The sequence below is a fragment of the Sinocyclocheilus rhinocerous genome, unplaced genomic scaffold (genome assembly GCF_001515625.1).
Source record: "Sinocyclocheilus rhinocerous isolate Xijiao unplaced genomic scaffold, SAMN03320098_v1.1 scaffold779, whole genome shotgun sequence".
NCBI classification, from domain to species: domain Eukaryota; kingdom Metazoa; phylum Chordata; class Actinopteri; order Cypriniformes; family Cyprinidae; genus Sinocyclocheilus; species Sinocyclocheilus rhinocerous.
This window is the reverse complement of record NW_015652150.1, coordinates 835,264-850,028: the sequence shown is the minus strand read 5'-3', so window position 1 is coordinate 850,028 and position 14,765 is coordinate 835,264. Positions and strand designations below refer to the sequence as shown.

The window sequence follows — 14,765 nt, the reverse complement described above, 5'->3', positions numbered from 1 at the left end:
GGGTAACCGGCTCAGGTCTTTAACTACCAAGCCACACCACCCCATAATGCTCAGTTCATTCTGTGGGTAGAAACTGTATTTAAAGATGAAGATATGTCATGCAACCTGTCCATGTTGGCATCTCTGCCTAATTTGGCTGGTGTGTACCAAATGACAGATACATTTACATAAAAAAAAACTTTTGATTGGACACATGGCCTTTGATGTTGACATCAAAAGATATGGGAAGCATTTTAAAGGCCTATTTATTTTGCTAGATGGATTTTATTATTTGTATTTGTATTTCTTCCCTTCGCCCATATCAGAAGAAAACATTTTTGGGCCAGTTTCTCTGTAATGCTGTAGAAATCTCGCTGTTGGTGTTACTGAAGTCCCGGGCAGTGGTAGTGAGTGTAGGAGGGGTCTGCTTTTACATCTTAAATTTGTAATTTAGGCTTGATGATAATAACAGACAATTCATCTACAGACAGCTGTATTCACTGTCCCTTCAATTCATTAATTGCATGCCATGTCAGGGTTCTGTCACTTCGGTCATGTTGGAGCGTGGTGTTCAGATCCCGGCACTCATGTCTTGTTGCGTTTCGGTTTCGTGTCGGGGTCCGGACACTCGCGCTCCATGTTCTGTCTGGTTGTGTGAGCGTGCGGTCGAGTTCGCTCGGCCGTGCGCTCTTCTGTCCACGTGAGTTGTGTTTTGTGTAGCACGCGGTTTGTGTTCAGCCGCGTGCTTGTCTTGTCTTGTGTTGTTGTTGCACGCAGCTCGTGTTATCGGCTGCGTGCTTTCATGTCCTGTTTTGTCTTGTGCTGTGTAGCACGCAGCTTGGTTTTTCGCTGGCTGCGTGCTATCTTGTCTTGTGTGAACACGCGGCTTATGAGTTTTCTCATTAGCTGCGTGTTCGTGTTTTGTTTTGTGTGAGCACATGGCTTTTGTCTTTGTTTCCTGTGTGCCATGTGCTCTCATGTCAATTGTCTTGACCCCACCCATCTTGTTACCTGATTATTGGTTAATTTGCCCCACATGTGTTCCCTCGTTACCCTCCTCATTTGCTCTCCATTTATTCTCCTTGTGTTTGCAGTCCCGGGCAGTTCGTCTTCGTATCTCCCTGGATGTGTCGTGTCGTGTCGTGTCCAGATCCTGCCTTGCCTAGCCAGCCTGTTTTTCCCCCACGGGGTAGTTTTTGTTGTTTTGTTTTGTTCTGCCTTTAATAAAGCCCTTATCTTCCCGCAATATTGAGTCCTCGCTCCATCCTTTATCCCCAACCCTGACATGCCAGGCCAATGATGAATTGGGATTCATGAAGAATTCTTAATCAATTCTGCCTAGCTTGAGCGTTTTGTGTAGCTACTCAAAGAAACTCAATAAAAGTCTATAATGAACTGGAGGGAAATGAAAATGGGAAACAAAAACTTAGTTGCTAAACTATTGCCAGAATCAAAACAACTCCATTAGCCACTAAAAACATATTTTGGAAAAGATGTTTTTAGTGAATACATGTGCACTTGACCTGTGACGGTAGCAAAATAGGGTGTGCGTTTGTGGTAGGGAGTGCATTTGTGAGGCATGATGCTCAAATTCGCCCCGTAGTGGAAACCACATGCAGCAACTGCACAAACACCAAAGGCTGAAGGTGCAGGGTCACGCTTTTCAGTCAGAGTAACTCTCTGTCAGGGATGAACAGAAAGCTTTGGCTGTTAGGCTGACTGACTGAGAGATGCTTCTTCTGCTGCTGTGTGTTGTTCTCCAGGCTTTGTCCTTGTCTCAAGGTAAAATGGTTCTGGTGTATGGTTTGTGTAGGCAGATTTGGTCTTTCATCTAGAAAGCTTGAGTTCAACTGCGATTAAATAATATTCAATATTCTGGCATTTTTAAAAGCATATTCTAATATTTACTAAAGGACCTAGCAGTTTCTCTATTAAGTTGATGATACTTGAGCAGAGAGGTTGCAGAATTCTCAAAGTGTATTGCACAATCCGTCTAACTAGCTCTTGAGAGACAATCACTATCATAGATGGAAAATCAAATGTGCACTTTCAACAAAAGACTTGGTGTAAGACACGCTTTGTGGTTGAAACAAAGCTCAGTTTAACTAATGCAGCACAATGCAATCTGAAGGCTTTTTAAAAAAGTGACAAAAGAAAGTTCAGCGATGCCTCGGCTTGTTACATCGTTTTTCTAAAGAGCTGTTTGAACAAAGCGCAACCAGAGATTCGTTTATGCACTTCAGTGCACTATGACACATTGGTAAATAATAAGCTGAACTTCACAGGTGATTGAATGAAGAAAGATAACTTTGTATGTCAATTGCATATGATGGCTAAAAATAAAAAACAGCAAATCTCATCACCGAATTTTCCTAATAGCCATTTTTAGACTACATGGCGTTCCTTTAGATTGTGTAAAACAAGCTACGGATGTTATTAACATGACAAGTAGACATTTACAAGGCTCTACATTTATAGAAAAGTGTTTCAATAATAGAATAACTTATGTTTTTCTCCAACGTTCAGCTATAAAGAATTCTTGGATCTTGACAGAAATAGAGCACACAAAATGTATTTTGTTGAATAAGACTGTACATATGGCTGCTCTGTATAAAATAACTGTTAATCTGAGGAAGAGTACATAATGAAAATAATCTTCAAGGAAAATTCTCGCAAATTCGTTTTTTGTTTTGTTCATTTTAATTCATTATCTCCATTTGTAACAACAAATCCATTGTTATAGAGAATATTAAAATATTATTTATAAAACTAAAAACTTAAGTTGTTTTTGTCATTTTATATGTTTAATTCACAGAAATTGTATAAATTATTAGAATGTTGAAAGGTAATTTACATTTTTTACATTTAAATGTATTTGGCATGTGTATGGTATAAATATTACATAGCAATATTATTTCTTACGTTTATTTCATTCTGTGTAATAGTAATTTTTTTTCAAAATTATGTACCAAAGCAGACATAGGCATCATGCCATTTTTGTAAAAAAAAAAAAAAAAAGATTATTTTTATATTCTCTGAGAATGTCTAAAGAGAGTAAGAATATAGTGGTTAGTCACAAATGCAATTATCAATTTTCTGAATTAATTTCATACTGTGACTTTTTAAAAGTACGTTTTAATGACCAAGCCGAGTGTCGGCTCTGAGTGAGGCAGATGGAGAAACTAATTTAGAGGACCACGCTGTGTTGAAATACAAGATCTGCAGCCCCTTTATCTAGTTTGCGTTAACACAGCAGGTTTTCAAGAAATCGTCCTATAGTTATAAATAATTACGGCTTTGCTATACGTTATTATTAGATAACTTGTGCGTATTTCATCTTGCGGTCTCATTCATATTGCATAAAACTCTCAATTAAGATTTATCTACGTTTTCTTTACACCACAGGCTTCAAACCTATTCCATGTTTTAACTTTTCTTGTTTTGGCAAAGTCTTCAAAGGCAAGTCTTCGAATGTGAACTCAATGCAGAGTTAACTTTGCAACCCAACACAAGCATTACCAAAGTTTTGCAGAACATCGGTTTTTGTTGTTTTAATGTTAAGGTCAGGCAGCTCTTTTTATGAATCTCGTTCAACAGTGTCTCATTGCTGTTGTCTTTGAGGAATATCATGTTTGCAGACAGTGAAGACTGATATCAAATTGGAAGATTGTTTATTTAAGTGCTCTGTTATACTTTTACGCTTTAGACTGAAGTGACAGTTTTGCCTTCTGGCTTCGGGCAACAAGTTCTCAGCAAAAACTTATGGTGTTCGTCTTTTCATCTTCAGGGCTCAGTGGAACAGATGACCGAACTTCCGAGAGTGTGAAAAAGCATGCTGATCATTCAGACAAACAGAGTGAGTTGAAGGATTACTGCTACTCTAAGAAAACTCATGCCTTTCCTTTGAAAGTATCTTGTCTACATCTGCATCTTGTCTATATCAGTGTTATCAGTGGGTACAGTTAGCAGCAATCTCACGGCGATCAAAAAAGCTAGCTTATTTAAAAGAGGCCTGCAAAATCAAGCAGTTAATCAAGATGTTGAACAATATGCATGAGAACAGTGTTTGAGGTAGCTTGCTGAGACCAACCTCATCATCAAACAGAACAGAGAAAAGACATCAGCAAGACCACTGCAAGATTGCACAGAACTGTGAGAGCAATCTACCACCGCAGGGACAACCGCTTCATTTTATTGCACGCTAGAATTCATTTTAAAGTCATTAAGCACTGTTTGATATGTGAACTAATGATGTGATGATGTAAATGCTGTACGCAATCACACAGGCATCATACATGAAGAAGGTAAAGAATAGCTGGAGTCAAACAGAAAAGTGCTTGCGTTCATTTGGGAGAGTCTCTCGACCGAATCCAACAGTTAAGCACAGCGTCATAATTTTGGATTTATATAAGTACTGATTCATTTTAATTACCAAAAACCTTTTTTATATATTTTATAAATTTTTATATAAAAATATTTAACACAATTTTGAGCCTTTCTACGTGCATCATTACAGGAAGATGCTTATATAATCTCAATCCATTTTCCGAATTTGTACAAATATTGCTGTGTTCATGGCATTCATCAACCCTGTTATTTAAGTTGTTGTAAAAAAAACCCCAAAGAGATCAAACTAATATTTTTCTTCATCTTATTGAAAATTTAATTTACAAACCAACATTTGCTTCCAAACTAGCAAGCCCCTATTGATATTTTAATATTTTCTATTGTTTTCTACTTTTTTAATATTTAGCATTAGAATGAAATGACACAAATCAGGGTTTAATATGTATAAACATCCCAGATTGTTAACAGGGTTGTAAAAAAAGAAGAACAACAAAAAAAAAATCAATATTATAATATCCAATATGACCTCATGAGGATGACGATCAACATTTTCAGCAGATTAAGCACCTTCTTCCACCAACTGCTTGTTGAGAGAGAGAAAAAACAACAAGAAGACTTTGTTTTTTAGGTTTCAGGCTCTATTACACCGTATTTCCATGCTTCTTCACCAAGTACACTATCATTCAAATGTCTGGGGTCGGTAAAATCTTTTTATGTTTTTGAAAGAAGTATTTTATGCTAAACATAAAAAACGGAGTAAAAACAGTAATACTGTGAAATTACAATTTTAAATAAATGCTTTCTATTTTAATATGTTATAAAATGTGATTTACTGCAGTGATGGCAAATTAACCTATACTTCAGTGTCACATGATCCTTCAGAAATCAATCTAATATGCTGATTTGGTGTTCAAGATACATTTCTTATTATTATCAATGTTGAAAACAGTTTGTGGAAACCTTGACATATTTTTTTCAGGATTCTTTGATGAAAGAAAGTTCAAAAGAACTGCATTTATTTGGAACTTTTTTGTAACGATTTTGTATTTACTGTCACTTTTGATCAAATTAAAGCATCCTTCCTGAATTAAAGTATAAATTTCTTTCAAAAAATGTTAGAACCCCAAACTTTTGAATGGTAGTGTTTTTCTCCACCGCAGTGGAACATCAGATCAGTGACCTCTGACCCTGTTGAGAAGTCACCCCAAAGCAAGACCTTCAGAATGAGTCACAATTCCACAGATGATATACACAGACACAATCTGCATCCTGTAGTCATAAATCAGGAGAACTTCATGAGCTCAAACCACACTGTGGAGGCAATGTCATAAACTTTCTAAAAAAGAAAAGTTCTTTCCCCAGTGTCCTCCATGCTACAATATGACATTTCCACAGGAAGTGACTCACGGGATGTGGCTGTGTTGCAGTGTACTGCTACAACGTTTTGCAACACAAAACAATGCCCCACAGTTAAGATATTCACTTTGCTGTTTGGGTCTAAATAAAAGTCTAGTGTCTGATGTACTCGAAATACACACTGAGAACAGAATCAACACTCAGATAAGATCAGTGTCAGGATGCGATGTTGGAAAATGTTCTGACTCAACGCAGCGTGCTGTAAAGATAAAAAAGTGAATACATTCATGAGAATGATAGAAACAGTTAAGGTAGATGATTCAATGAAATCATTTAATGACTTTTTTTTTTGTCTTTCTGAACTAGTTGAGCTCTCCAAACTAAGCCTGTCTGAGGGCTGTTTTGGTGTGCTTAGGGCTCTTTACAAGAACACTACGGTCGATGTGACCCTCAACCTTTTGGATGCTCAGGAGAAGAAAGAGCTTGCTCTCCAAATCTGTGAACGTTTAAGTTGTGGCCGTGTTTTCGAGCACGGCGCGACTGCAACAGTGCACAATGGCACTTGTCTTGCAGACTGCATCCTGAGAGACTCAAAACTGCACAACTGCACTACAGCCGCAAAAGGTGACTGCATGAATGCAACTGAAGTAATTTGCGGTGAGTCATTTGAGATCTTCTCAGAGATCTTTTGATAGGTGTTCTACTTTTGTTTCACTGCTGTAATTGTGCTTTGTCTGGGCTGACCACTGTCCTCCAGAGCACCAGGCTGTCCGATTGGTTGGAGGACGTGATCACTGTGCAGGTCGGGTGGAGCTGCTGCATTCTGGGAATTGGGGAACAGTGTGTGATGATGATTTTGACATCTATAGTAGACATGTAGTATGTGCCCAGCTGAGATGTGGCAGTGTGATACGAGAGGGCTTTTTTGGGCCTGGAACAGGTCCCATCCACATCAGCCAAATGAAATGCAATGGCTCCGAGAGCAGCTTATGGGAGTGCGACTCAATCAACACCACTGCCAGCAACTATTGTGGACATAAGGAAGATGCTGGCGTTGTGTGTTCAGGTACTATACACATTCTGTACATTTATGGGGCAAGTGCTAAATAACGTAAAACTCCACTTTTTTCTACACATAGAAAAAACATTAAAGTCAAGGTGAATTGTAGTTTGCAACCTGTTTTATTATATTTCACAATATTTTCAGTAGGAATTTGGTTATTTCACAGTATTTTCGAAGGGAAAATATATAGAGTTGGGAATTTTTACTCATCAGGAATTGATTGGATGGTAGAAAAGTTGACGTTACATACCAGATTGGCAGTGTTGGGGAGTAACTAGTTACATGTAACGTAATTACGTAATTTAATTACAAAATAAATGTAACTCTAATCAGTTACAGTTACTGAGAAAAAAATATGTAATTAAGTTAGAGTTACTTATGAAAATGAAAATGTTAAAGATTACAAAGGGGGTTACATCTGAATATTTTCACACACACACACACACACATACAGATTTAATTGATTTCATTCCCAAATTGCACTGGCTGCTCTAAAATATGAGACACCAATGTTTCAGGAGTTTAGGACACATGTCATATTCATATTATTTAAACTCCTTTTGTAGTGTGATGTATATACAGCACATTTCTGTATGTATTTAATACTGTATCTGTAGGACATACTAGATTTGCCAAAATATCATTTATCCAATCAGAGCACAGAGTATGGGCAGTGTTAGGGAGTAACTAGTAACATGTAACAGAGTAACATAATTTAATTATAAAATAAATGTAACTGTAATCAGTTACAGTTACTGAGAAAAAAATGTGTAATTAAATTACAGTTACTTATGAAAATGAAAATGTTAAAGATTACAAAGGGGTTTACATCTGAATATTTTCACACACACACACACACACACGCACACACGCACGCACGCACACACACACACACACACACATACAGATTTAATTGATTTCATTCACAAATTGCATTGGCTGCTCTAAAATATGAGACACCAATGTTTCAGGAGTTTAGGACACATTTATACGATAACTGATTTATTTCTTATTTGGGTCTATGTATATGCTTTTTTAAGATGAACTGTTAGAAGCCTGTGTTTCCTGTCGTAGCTATGCAAAGATTTGATTTTAAAAACAGTATCATAGCTATTAAACTATTTCTTATGTTTTTAAATCTGTATTTAACCTCAGAACGAACTCAAAGTAAAAAGAGGTGCTTTTGTGGAGGATGTGCTTTAAAAAGAAATAATAATCTTAATTCAATTGATGAAGGATTCTGAAAGTCTGACAGTAATGAGAGTCTTACTGTAAGGTTAACGCCAACTGCTTTAAATATTTCAAAATGATTAACATTTGAAAACATTCGTTTAAATTTAGAAAAGTAATCAAAAAGTAATCAAATGTAATCAGTTACATTACTTTAATAAAGTAATTGAAATAGTTACACTACTTATTACATTTTAAATAGGGTAACTTTTAATCTGTAACCTATTGCATTTCCAAAGTAACCTTCCCAACACTGCAGATTGGAGAATGCAAGTTTGTTTAAATAATATTAAATAGCCTTTCGGCAATTGTTTAATATTATCTAGGCATTCTACATGGCCTAAATAATGTCAAAAGAAAAGAAAGCAAGTTATTATATGTAGATTAAAGATTACAAAGACATTTTTGGGAGCACTTTATTTTACAGTGTCCTTGTTAGATGTTGCATGTATTTATTATAGTAATAACAGTAAATTAAGTAAATTATGCATAATTATATGCAACTAAACCTATATCAAACCCTCTTAACCCTATAGTAAGTAATGTATAAGTATAGTAATCTTAGCAATGTGGTTATTCAACATTACTCAGTACTAATTATAATTGTATAATTACACTGTTACAAGGACACCTTAAAATAAAGTTTAACCCATTTTTGTTTGGAATAACATACACTGGTAAATCGTTGAATAAGACCAGGACATGTAGTATAACGGTAAATAGGGGCAGTTTCAACTTCATGTTGACTTTAGCATCATAACATTTGATTTGTAGACACCAACTTTTCGTGCCAAATGTATTACTTAGCAACCAAATTTCCTGTGTGTATTTGAGGTTGTAGTACGTGACCTCTTGAGGTGGAATGTTACCATAATTTCACTGAAACGCAGGTCAGATTGAACTTTTTTAGGGTGGTGGGAGAGAATTCCCATGTCAGTTGGTCTAAAAAAAATAAGACGAAAGTAAGGCAGGCTTACAACAGCATTTCTGAAATGTCAAAGCACACATATAAAAGCTTTAGCTTGTTAGTGTCGTGTCGACAAAATCCAGACTGACAAGTCTTGGTAATTTGTATTCCTTCGATGTATTCAATGGATTCAATGTCTTTCATACAGAAAGTGTTGAGATCACACTCATAGACAGCACAACCGAGCCGAACTTGACAACTCTGGTGCCAGGTGATGCTTCAGTTCCTTACGTTTAAAAAGAAAAATAATTGATTAAAAACAGTGACATAATCTGCAGATTTCTGTTAATATAAACCTCTCTGTTTATTTTAGTGTCAACTGCAATGGCAGCTACAGAAAGCAGCAGTGGCGTTTCAGCAGCAGCGATTGGCTGCGTCATCTTATGTATTGCTCTGCTTATGGTTATTATTTTGAATGCTGCTTCCTATGTGCATTTCAAAAGAGCAAAGGGCAAGTATAAGCATGTTTTACATTTAAAAGCACTACTCACTCATATCTTCTGAAACGTTGGAAACAGTGGCATCCAAATGTTGTAATAGGGTGTGTTAAAAAGTATAAATACCATTCACGGTGGCATTGGAAAATAAATAACACACATTTTCTTAGAACTAAATGAAATGGAACTGAGGAAATAGAGCTGAGCTACAACAAACAGACTCTTAGTTATTTTGATCATTGTCTAACTCTGAGAGCATCTCTGAGTACGAGTACAACACTGTTGTTTTTGAACATGCTGTATTGTTATAAACTTCAAAGGAATTCACTGACTACTTGGCCAATTTCTGTGTGCATTCAGTGTTTTCCATTCAAATTTTTATATAGAACATGAAGAGCGTCAAACCTTTTGTGAACTAGTAACTCGTTCATTTGATATTAGCTAATACAACAATACAAAAGCTTAATACAGCGGCTTAGTGCTGCATGGGGAAGTTTAAGCCATTCATTTTCATCCTCTTTGCCAACAGAATGTGTGATTCACCAACATCACAGTAATTCTCACACAAGCCTGGAGTACCAGCCCAATGTACACATAGGAATCTACAACACACAAACTGTCCCGGCTGCCGGGGAGCGTCAGTACGGTTTGTATTGCTATTGTTTTTTTTTTATGTCCTCATAACTGATTATCTATTTTTAGTATTTAGTAGATATTGTAAATATTATTATCAATGGTATTATTATGCATAGTATTAATATTAATTACTACTATTGTTATATTAAATTATTTTTAGATTTCTTTAAACACTGTAAGTGATCCAATTTTAATAAGCTGTCTGTAATTATACATACAATGCTAAAAAGTATGCCTTTTCTAACTTTTGTCATGCACATGAAATATTGTTTAATTTCTGTAATGGTCAAACTTTCAATTTTGCATAAACGAGTACATTTTGTTTTTAATTTCCTCAGAAAGTCTTGGGCTGAGAATGAGCTCAAAGTATGGCAGCAAATTCAGCACGAAAACAAATCGGCCCACTCATGACTCTGACAGTTCCACTGATTCAGACTATGAACATCACAACAGCAATCGACCGCAAAGACTGCATCTAAACAACTCAAGTATGCTGGCTTTAGCAGACAACTCATCTACTGCAAATGACCACAAATATCAGCTTAAATATATATAGTCAGTCCTGATTTAAAATTACACACATAGAAGAAAGAGTCACTTTACACAGAATCAGCTACTGGCTTAATTGAAAAAGCCTTTTTTTTTACTACATAAAACAGTGTCTGTGAAGGTCGGTGGAGGAAAATAGTTTCCTTTTATACTTTAGTTCACATTAAACTTAAACTCAACTACATTAGAGAGGCCTTTCAGACACACCAGACTGCAGTTGTTGAGCATGACTTTAGCTTCTGACATCTCCCTTATGAAAGTTTGAAGCTGTTTTGAACGTGAAGAGACAATAGAGGTATTACTGACAGAGAAAATGGGGTAAAATATCATGGTGATTAAAGTGATGCACTCTACCATTCAAAAGTTTGGGGTTAAAAATACAGTAAAACAGTAATATTGCAAAATATTATTAGAATTTAAAATAATTTATATTTTCAATCTATTTTCACATTCCTGATGCTGATTTGCTGCTCAAGAAACATTTATTATTATCAGTGTTGAAAACATTTGTGCTGCTTAGTATTTTTATGGAAAATAATTTTTTCAATCAACGATTTTTTGTAATAATGTAAAAGTTTTTACTGTCAATTTTGATCATTTTTACACATCCTTACTGAATAAAAAACAATCTTACTGAAACTGATACAAATACAAATAAAAATAATTCAGTAGTTTCTCTGTTTTAGCATTGTGGACATAACACATATTCTTGTTAAAGAATTCGAGGATCTGCATTATTAAATAATAAACAATGACTTGTGAGGAGCCACATTTAATATGTATGAACTCTTCTTTGCTCCGTCTAGCAGGAGATGTGAATGACTGTACATCTTCTGGAGAAAGACGTGTGGACAACGTGGAAATTAACATGGACACCATCCAAAAGTCAGGTATGCACAAATAAATCATAATCACATTCATGGGATTGAACTCTTACCACCTAAAATTGATTATTTCAATCAAGAAAAATCCACCAATATGTTATTTTATTTCTTTGTTATGAAGGTGATAAACCCCCATTGACACCACTGTCTTTTGGTGCCCCTGACACCCACAGGCAAGGTACACAGATTTCATGTGATAGTATTTGTTCAACCTTTAATAAGGAAATAAAATGGAAATGTATACATTTTTCTTTCCCCTATACACAGCAGTAGATATGAATGATACAAGCAGTACTTCTTCTGGAGAGTTCTATCAAAACACAAAGACCGACATGGACGACATTCTCCAGTCACGTAAGCACAAATAAATCATATACAATATAATATTAATGAAATATCATGAATATTTGGTAACACTTTACAGTAAGGTCCCATTAGTTACCGGTAGCTAATGCAATACAATGAGCAACAAATTTTTTACAGTATTTATTCATCATTTTTTTCACATTAGTTAAACCCCCCCCCCCCCCCAATTATTTCCAGGTTTAAAATACACTACTGCACTACTAAAAGTTGGGTTCATTAAGACTTTTTAAAATTGAACTTTTATGCTGCAATTTATTTATTTCAGTTTAAAATAAATGCTGTCCTTTTGATGTTTCTATTAAACCTGAAAACATATGCACCATGCTTTCCAAAAAATGCTGCAAATTAGCATAATAGAATGATTTCTGAAGGATAAATTAGATTTTAAAAAGTATTAAAATAAAAAAACAATTATTTTAAATTGGAATAATATTTCACAGTATTACTGTTCTTATTTAATTTTCGATCAAATAGGAATAATCACATTGTGAAATAAATAATTTTCTCTATAATACACAATGGCCACAATTATTGGTACCCTTAGAAATTCTTATGAGAAAAATATCCCTGAAGTATATTCCCATTCATAATTACAATTTTTAGCACACCAAGGTGATTATGATTTTAATTTATGCAATTATCCAGCCATTGCTTCCGGTTTCACAGGAATATAAATATGAGGGAAAACAAAGGCCAAATTCCCTTAATCATCCATCGCAATGAGTAAAACCAAAGCATATAGTTCTGATGTGCAGCAACAGATAATTGGGCTAAGTTAGTGTGTAATGTTGCTGTTTGAGCATAAACAATTAACTGAGTCTTAGGGGTCAGAAAGCCTTAAAAAAATGTCAAACAGCACCTACATCACCACATGTTGTTTGGAAGGGTTTCAAGAAAAGAAAATGCTCTCATCCAAAAACAAACTCCAGCATATGAATTTGCCAGACACTACTGGAACTTCAAACAGGACTGGGATCTATGGTCAGATAAAACTAAGAAATTAGCTTTTTGCAGAAAACACTCAAGAGTGAAAAAGTACCCCATGTGTACAATGAAATATACTGTCTTTAATGTTGTTGGTGTATTTTTCTGCCGGAGGTCCTGGACATCTTGTTTAGATACATGGCATCATGGATTCAAACAAATAACAACAGATAAAAAAAATTAAAAACTGACTGTTCATGCTAGACATCTTACAACGGGCCAAGGTTGGATCTTACAACAGGACAATGATCCAAAAACAAACATCAAAATCAAAACAAAAATGGGTCACTGAGCACAAAACGAATATCCTGCCATGGCCATTCCAGTGCCCTGACTTTAACCCTATAGATAATGAGTGTGGTGAACTGAAGAGAAGAAGCAACCAACATGGACCTGGAAATCTGAAGGGTCTGGAGTGATTCTGGATGAAGGAATGGTCTCTGATCTCTTGTCAGATGTTCTTCAAACTCATCAGGCATTATAGGTGAAGACTCAGAGCTGTTATCTTGGCAAAAGGATGATGCAAGAAGTATTGAATAAAAGGGTACCATTAATTGTGGCCAATGTATATTAGAGAAAAACATTTATTTCATAATGAGATTTCCCATATGAACCAAAGATCGGCACTCAAATGTTTTTAAATCTGCTAGTACATTTTATTTTACCTTCGTCATCACATGGGAAATATGATATTGGGTTCATTTTGTGACACTGAGATTTCCCCCCAATTCTTCTTCTTCAATGAAAAGTTAGATTTTTGTACATTTTTAAAATAAAAGATCAGTAGGATTAACAATGCAGATTTATTTTCACAGCCTTTTTTGATCATATTTACCAAGGGTACCAAAAATTCTGACCACGACTGCATATAATATAAACATACGATCACCATGATCTGATCATCAGCCAATCAGGACACGGCGCGTTTACACTTGGCAACATCAGCTGACTTCTCGATCTGGATAACCGATCGAATCTGTATTTCCCGCGCAATATTTAAACAAGTCTGCAGTGCAAAGTCGACCTGAAGTGGTGGGTTTTCTTTTGAAAACTATTTTCAGTCGCGGGACATTTTACAAATCAAAATAAATGTACGCGTCTCACTAGCGCTCGGTTCTTCCGACAGATCGGGAGAGAGGGGGCGGCGTTTTGCGTGATGTCGACCTGCGAATGCAGACACGATGGCTGGATTGCATTTACATTACACTGAAATCCGATCACAATGCATCCTCGACTACCTCTGGAACAGGACACGCTGATCGGATAACATTCCGATCAGAAGCGCGTTTACACTTGTCTTTTCAATGGCTGACAATATCACAAATTCTCCACAAATGTGGTTTGTATGGTAGGGTTGCAAGAAAAAAGCCACTCAAGAAAGGCCACATGCAGTCACGACTGAGCTTTGTCAAAACACACTGACATTCTGAGGCCACATGGAAAAAGGTTATGGTCAGATGAGACTAAAATTGAATCTGCCCTCAACAGCAAATGATATGTCTGGCAGAAATCCAATACAGCTCACCATCCAAACAACAGCATTCCTACAGTAAAGCATGGAGGTGGTGATATCCTGTTATTGGGGTGTTTCTCTGCAGCAGCGACTGGAGCACTCGTCAGGATAGAAGGAAAAATGGATGGAGCAAATTCCGTCCAATTCTTAACTTCTGCCAAAAAGTTGTCAATGGGAAGAAGGTTTACCTTCCAACATGACAATGATCCAAAGCACACAGCAGAGCTGAGCACACAGTGGTTGAAGGAGAAAAAGGTGAATGTCCTTGCATGGCCTAGTCAGAGCCCAGTCTTAAACCCCACTGAAAATCTGTAGAATGACTTGAAGACTGCAGTCCACAAACCGTCGCCATCAAATTTAACTGAACTTGAGCAGTTCTGCAAAGAAGAGTGGGCAAATATTGCAAAGTCTAGATGTGCAAAGTTAGTAGAGACATATCCCAACAGACTAAAGG

The 14,765-nt window shown here is 36.1% G+C and overlaps 1 protein-coding gene across 1 annotated transcript; it reads left to right on the top strand.

The window, feature by feature from the left end:
• Positions 1-1,595: 1,595 nt before the first annotated feature.
• On the top strand, positions 1,596-11,816 carry LOC107713795 (T-cell differentiation antigen CD6-like). Its single transcript, XM_016519406.1, has 11 exons — positions 1,596-1,761; positions 3,767-3,835; positions 6,049-6,339; positions 6,440-6,748; positions 9,091-9,153; positions 9,256-9,393; positions 9,909-10,025; positions 10,354-10,503; positions 11,374-11,454; positions 11,570-11,626; positions 11,716-11,816. The coding sequence occupies exons 1-11, from the start codon at positions 1,710-1,712 to the stop codon at positions 11,814-11,816; spliced, it is 1,428 nt and encodes a 475-aa protein (XP_016374892.1). The 5' UTR covers positions 1,596-1,709.
• The last annotated feature ends 2,949 nt before the right edge of the window (positions 11,817-14,765 follow it).

Excerpts from the sequence above, each read along its gene's own strand:
- LOC107713795 (XM_016519406.1), top strand. The coding sequence starts at position 1,710 with ATGCTTCTTCTGCTGCTGTGTGTTGTTCTCCAGGCTTTGTCCTTGTCT. Across the intron at positions 1,762-3,766 it reads GGCTTTGTCCTTGTCTCAAG|GGCTCAGTGGAACAGATGAC; the intron begins GTAAAATGGTTC and ends TTTCATCTTCAG. Across the intron at positions 6,749-9,090 it reads TGCTGGCGTTGTGTGTTCAG|AAAGTGTTGAGATCACACTC; the intron begins GTACTATACACA and ends TCTTTCATACAG.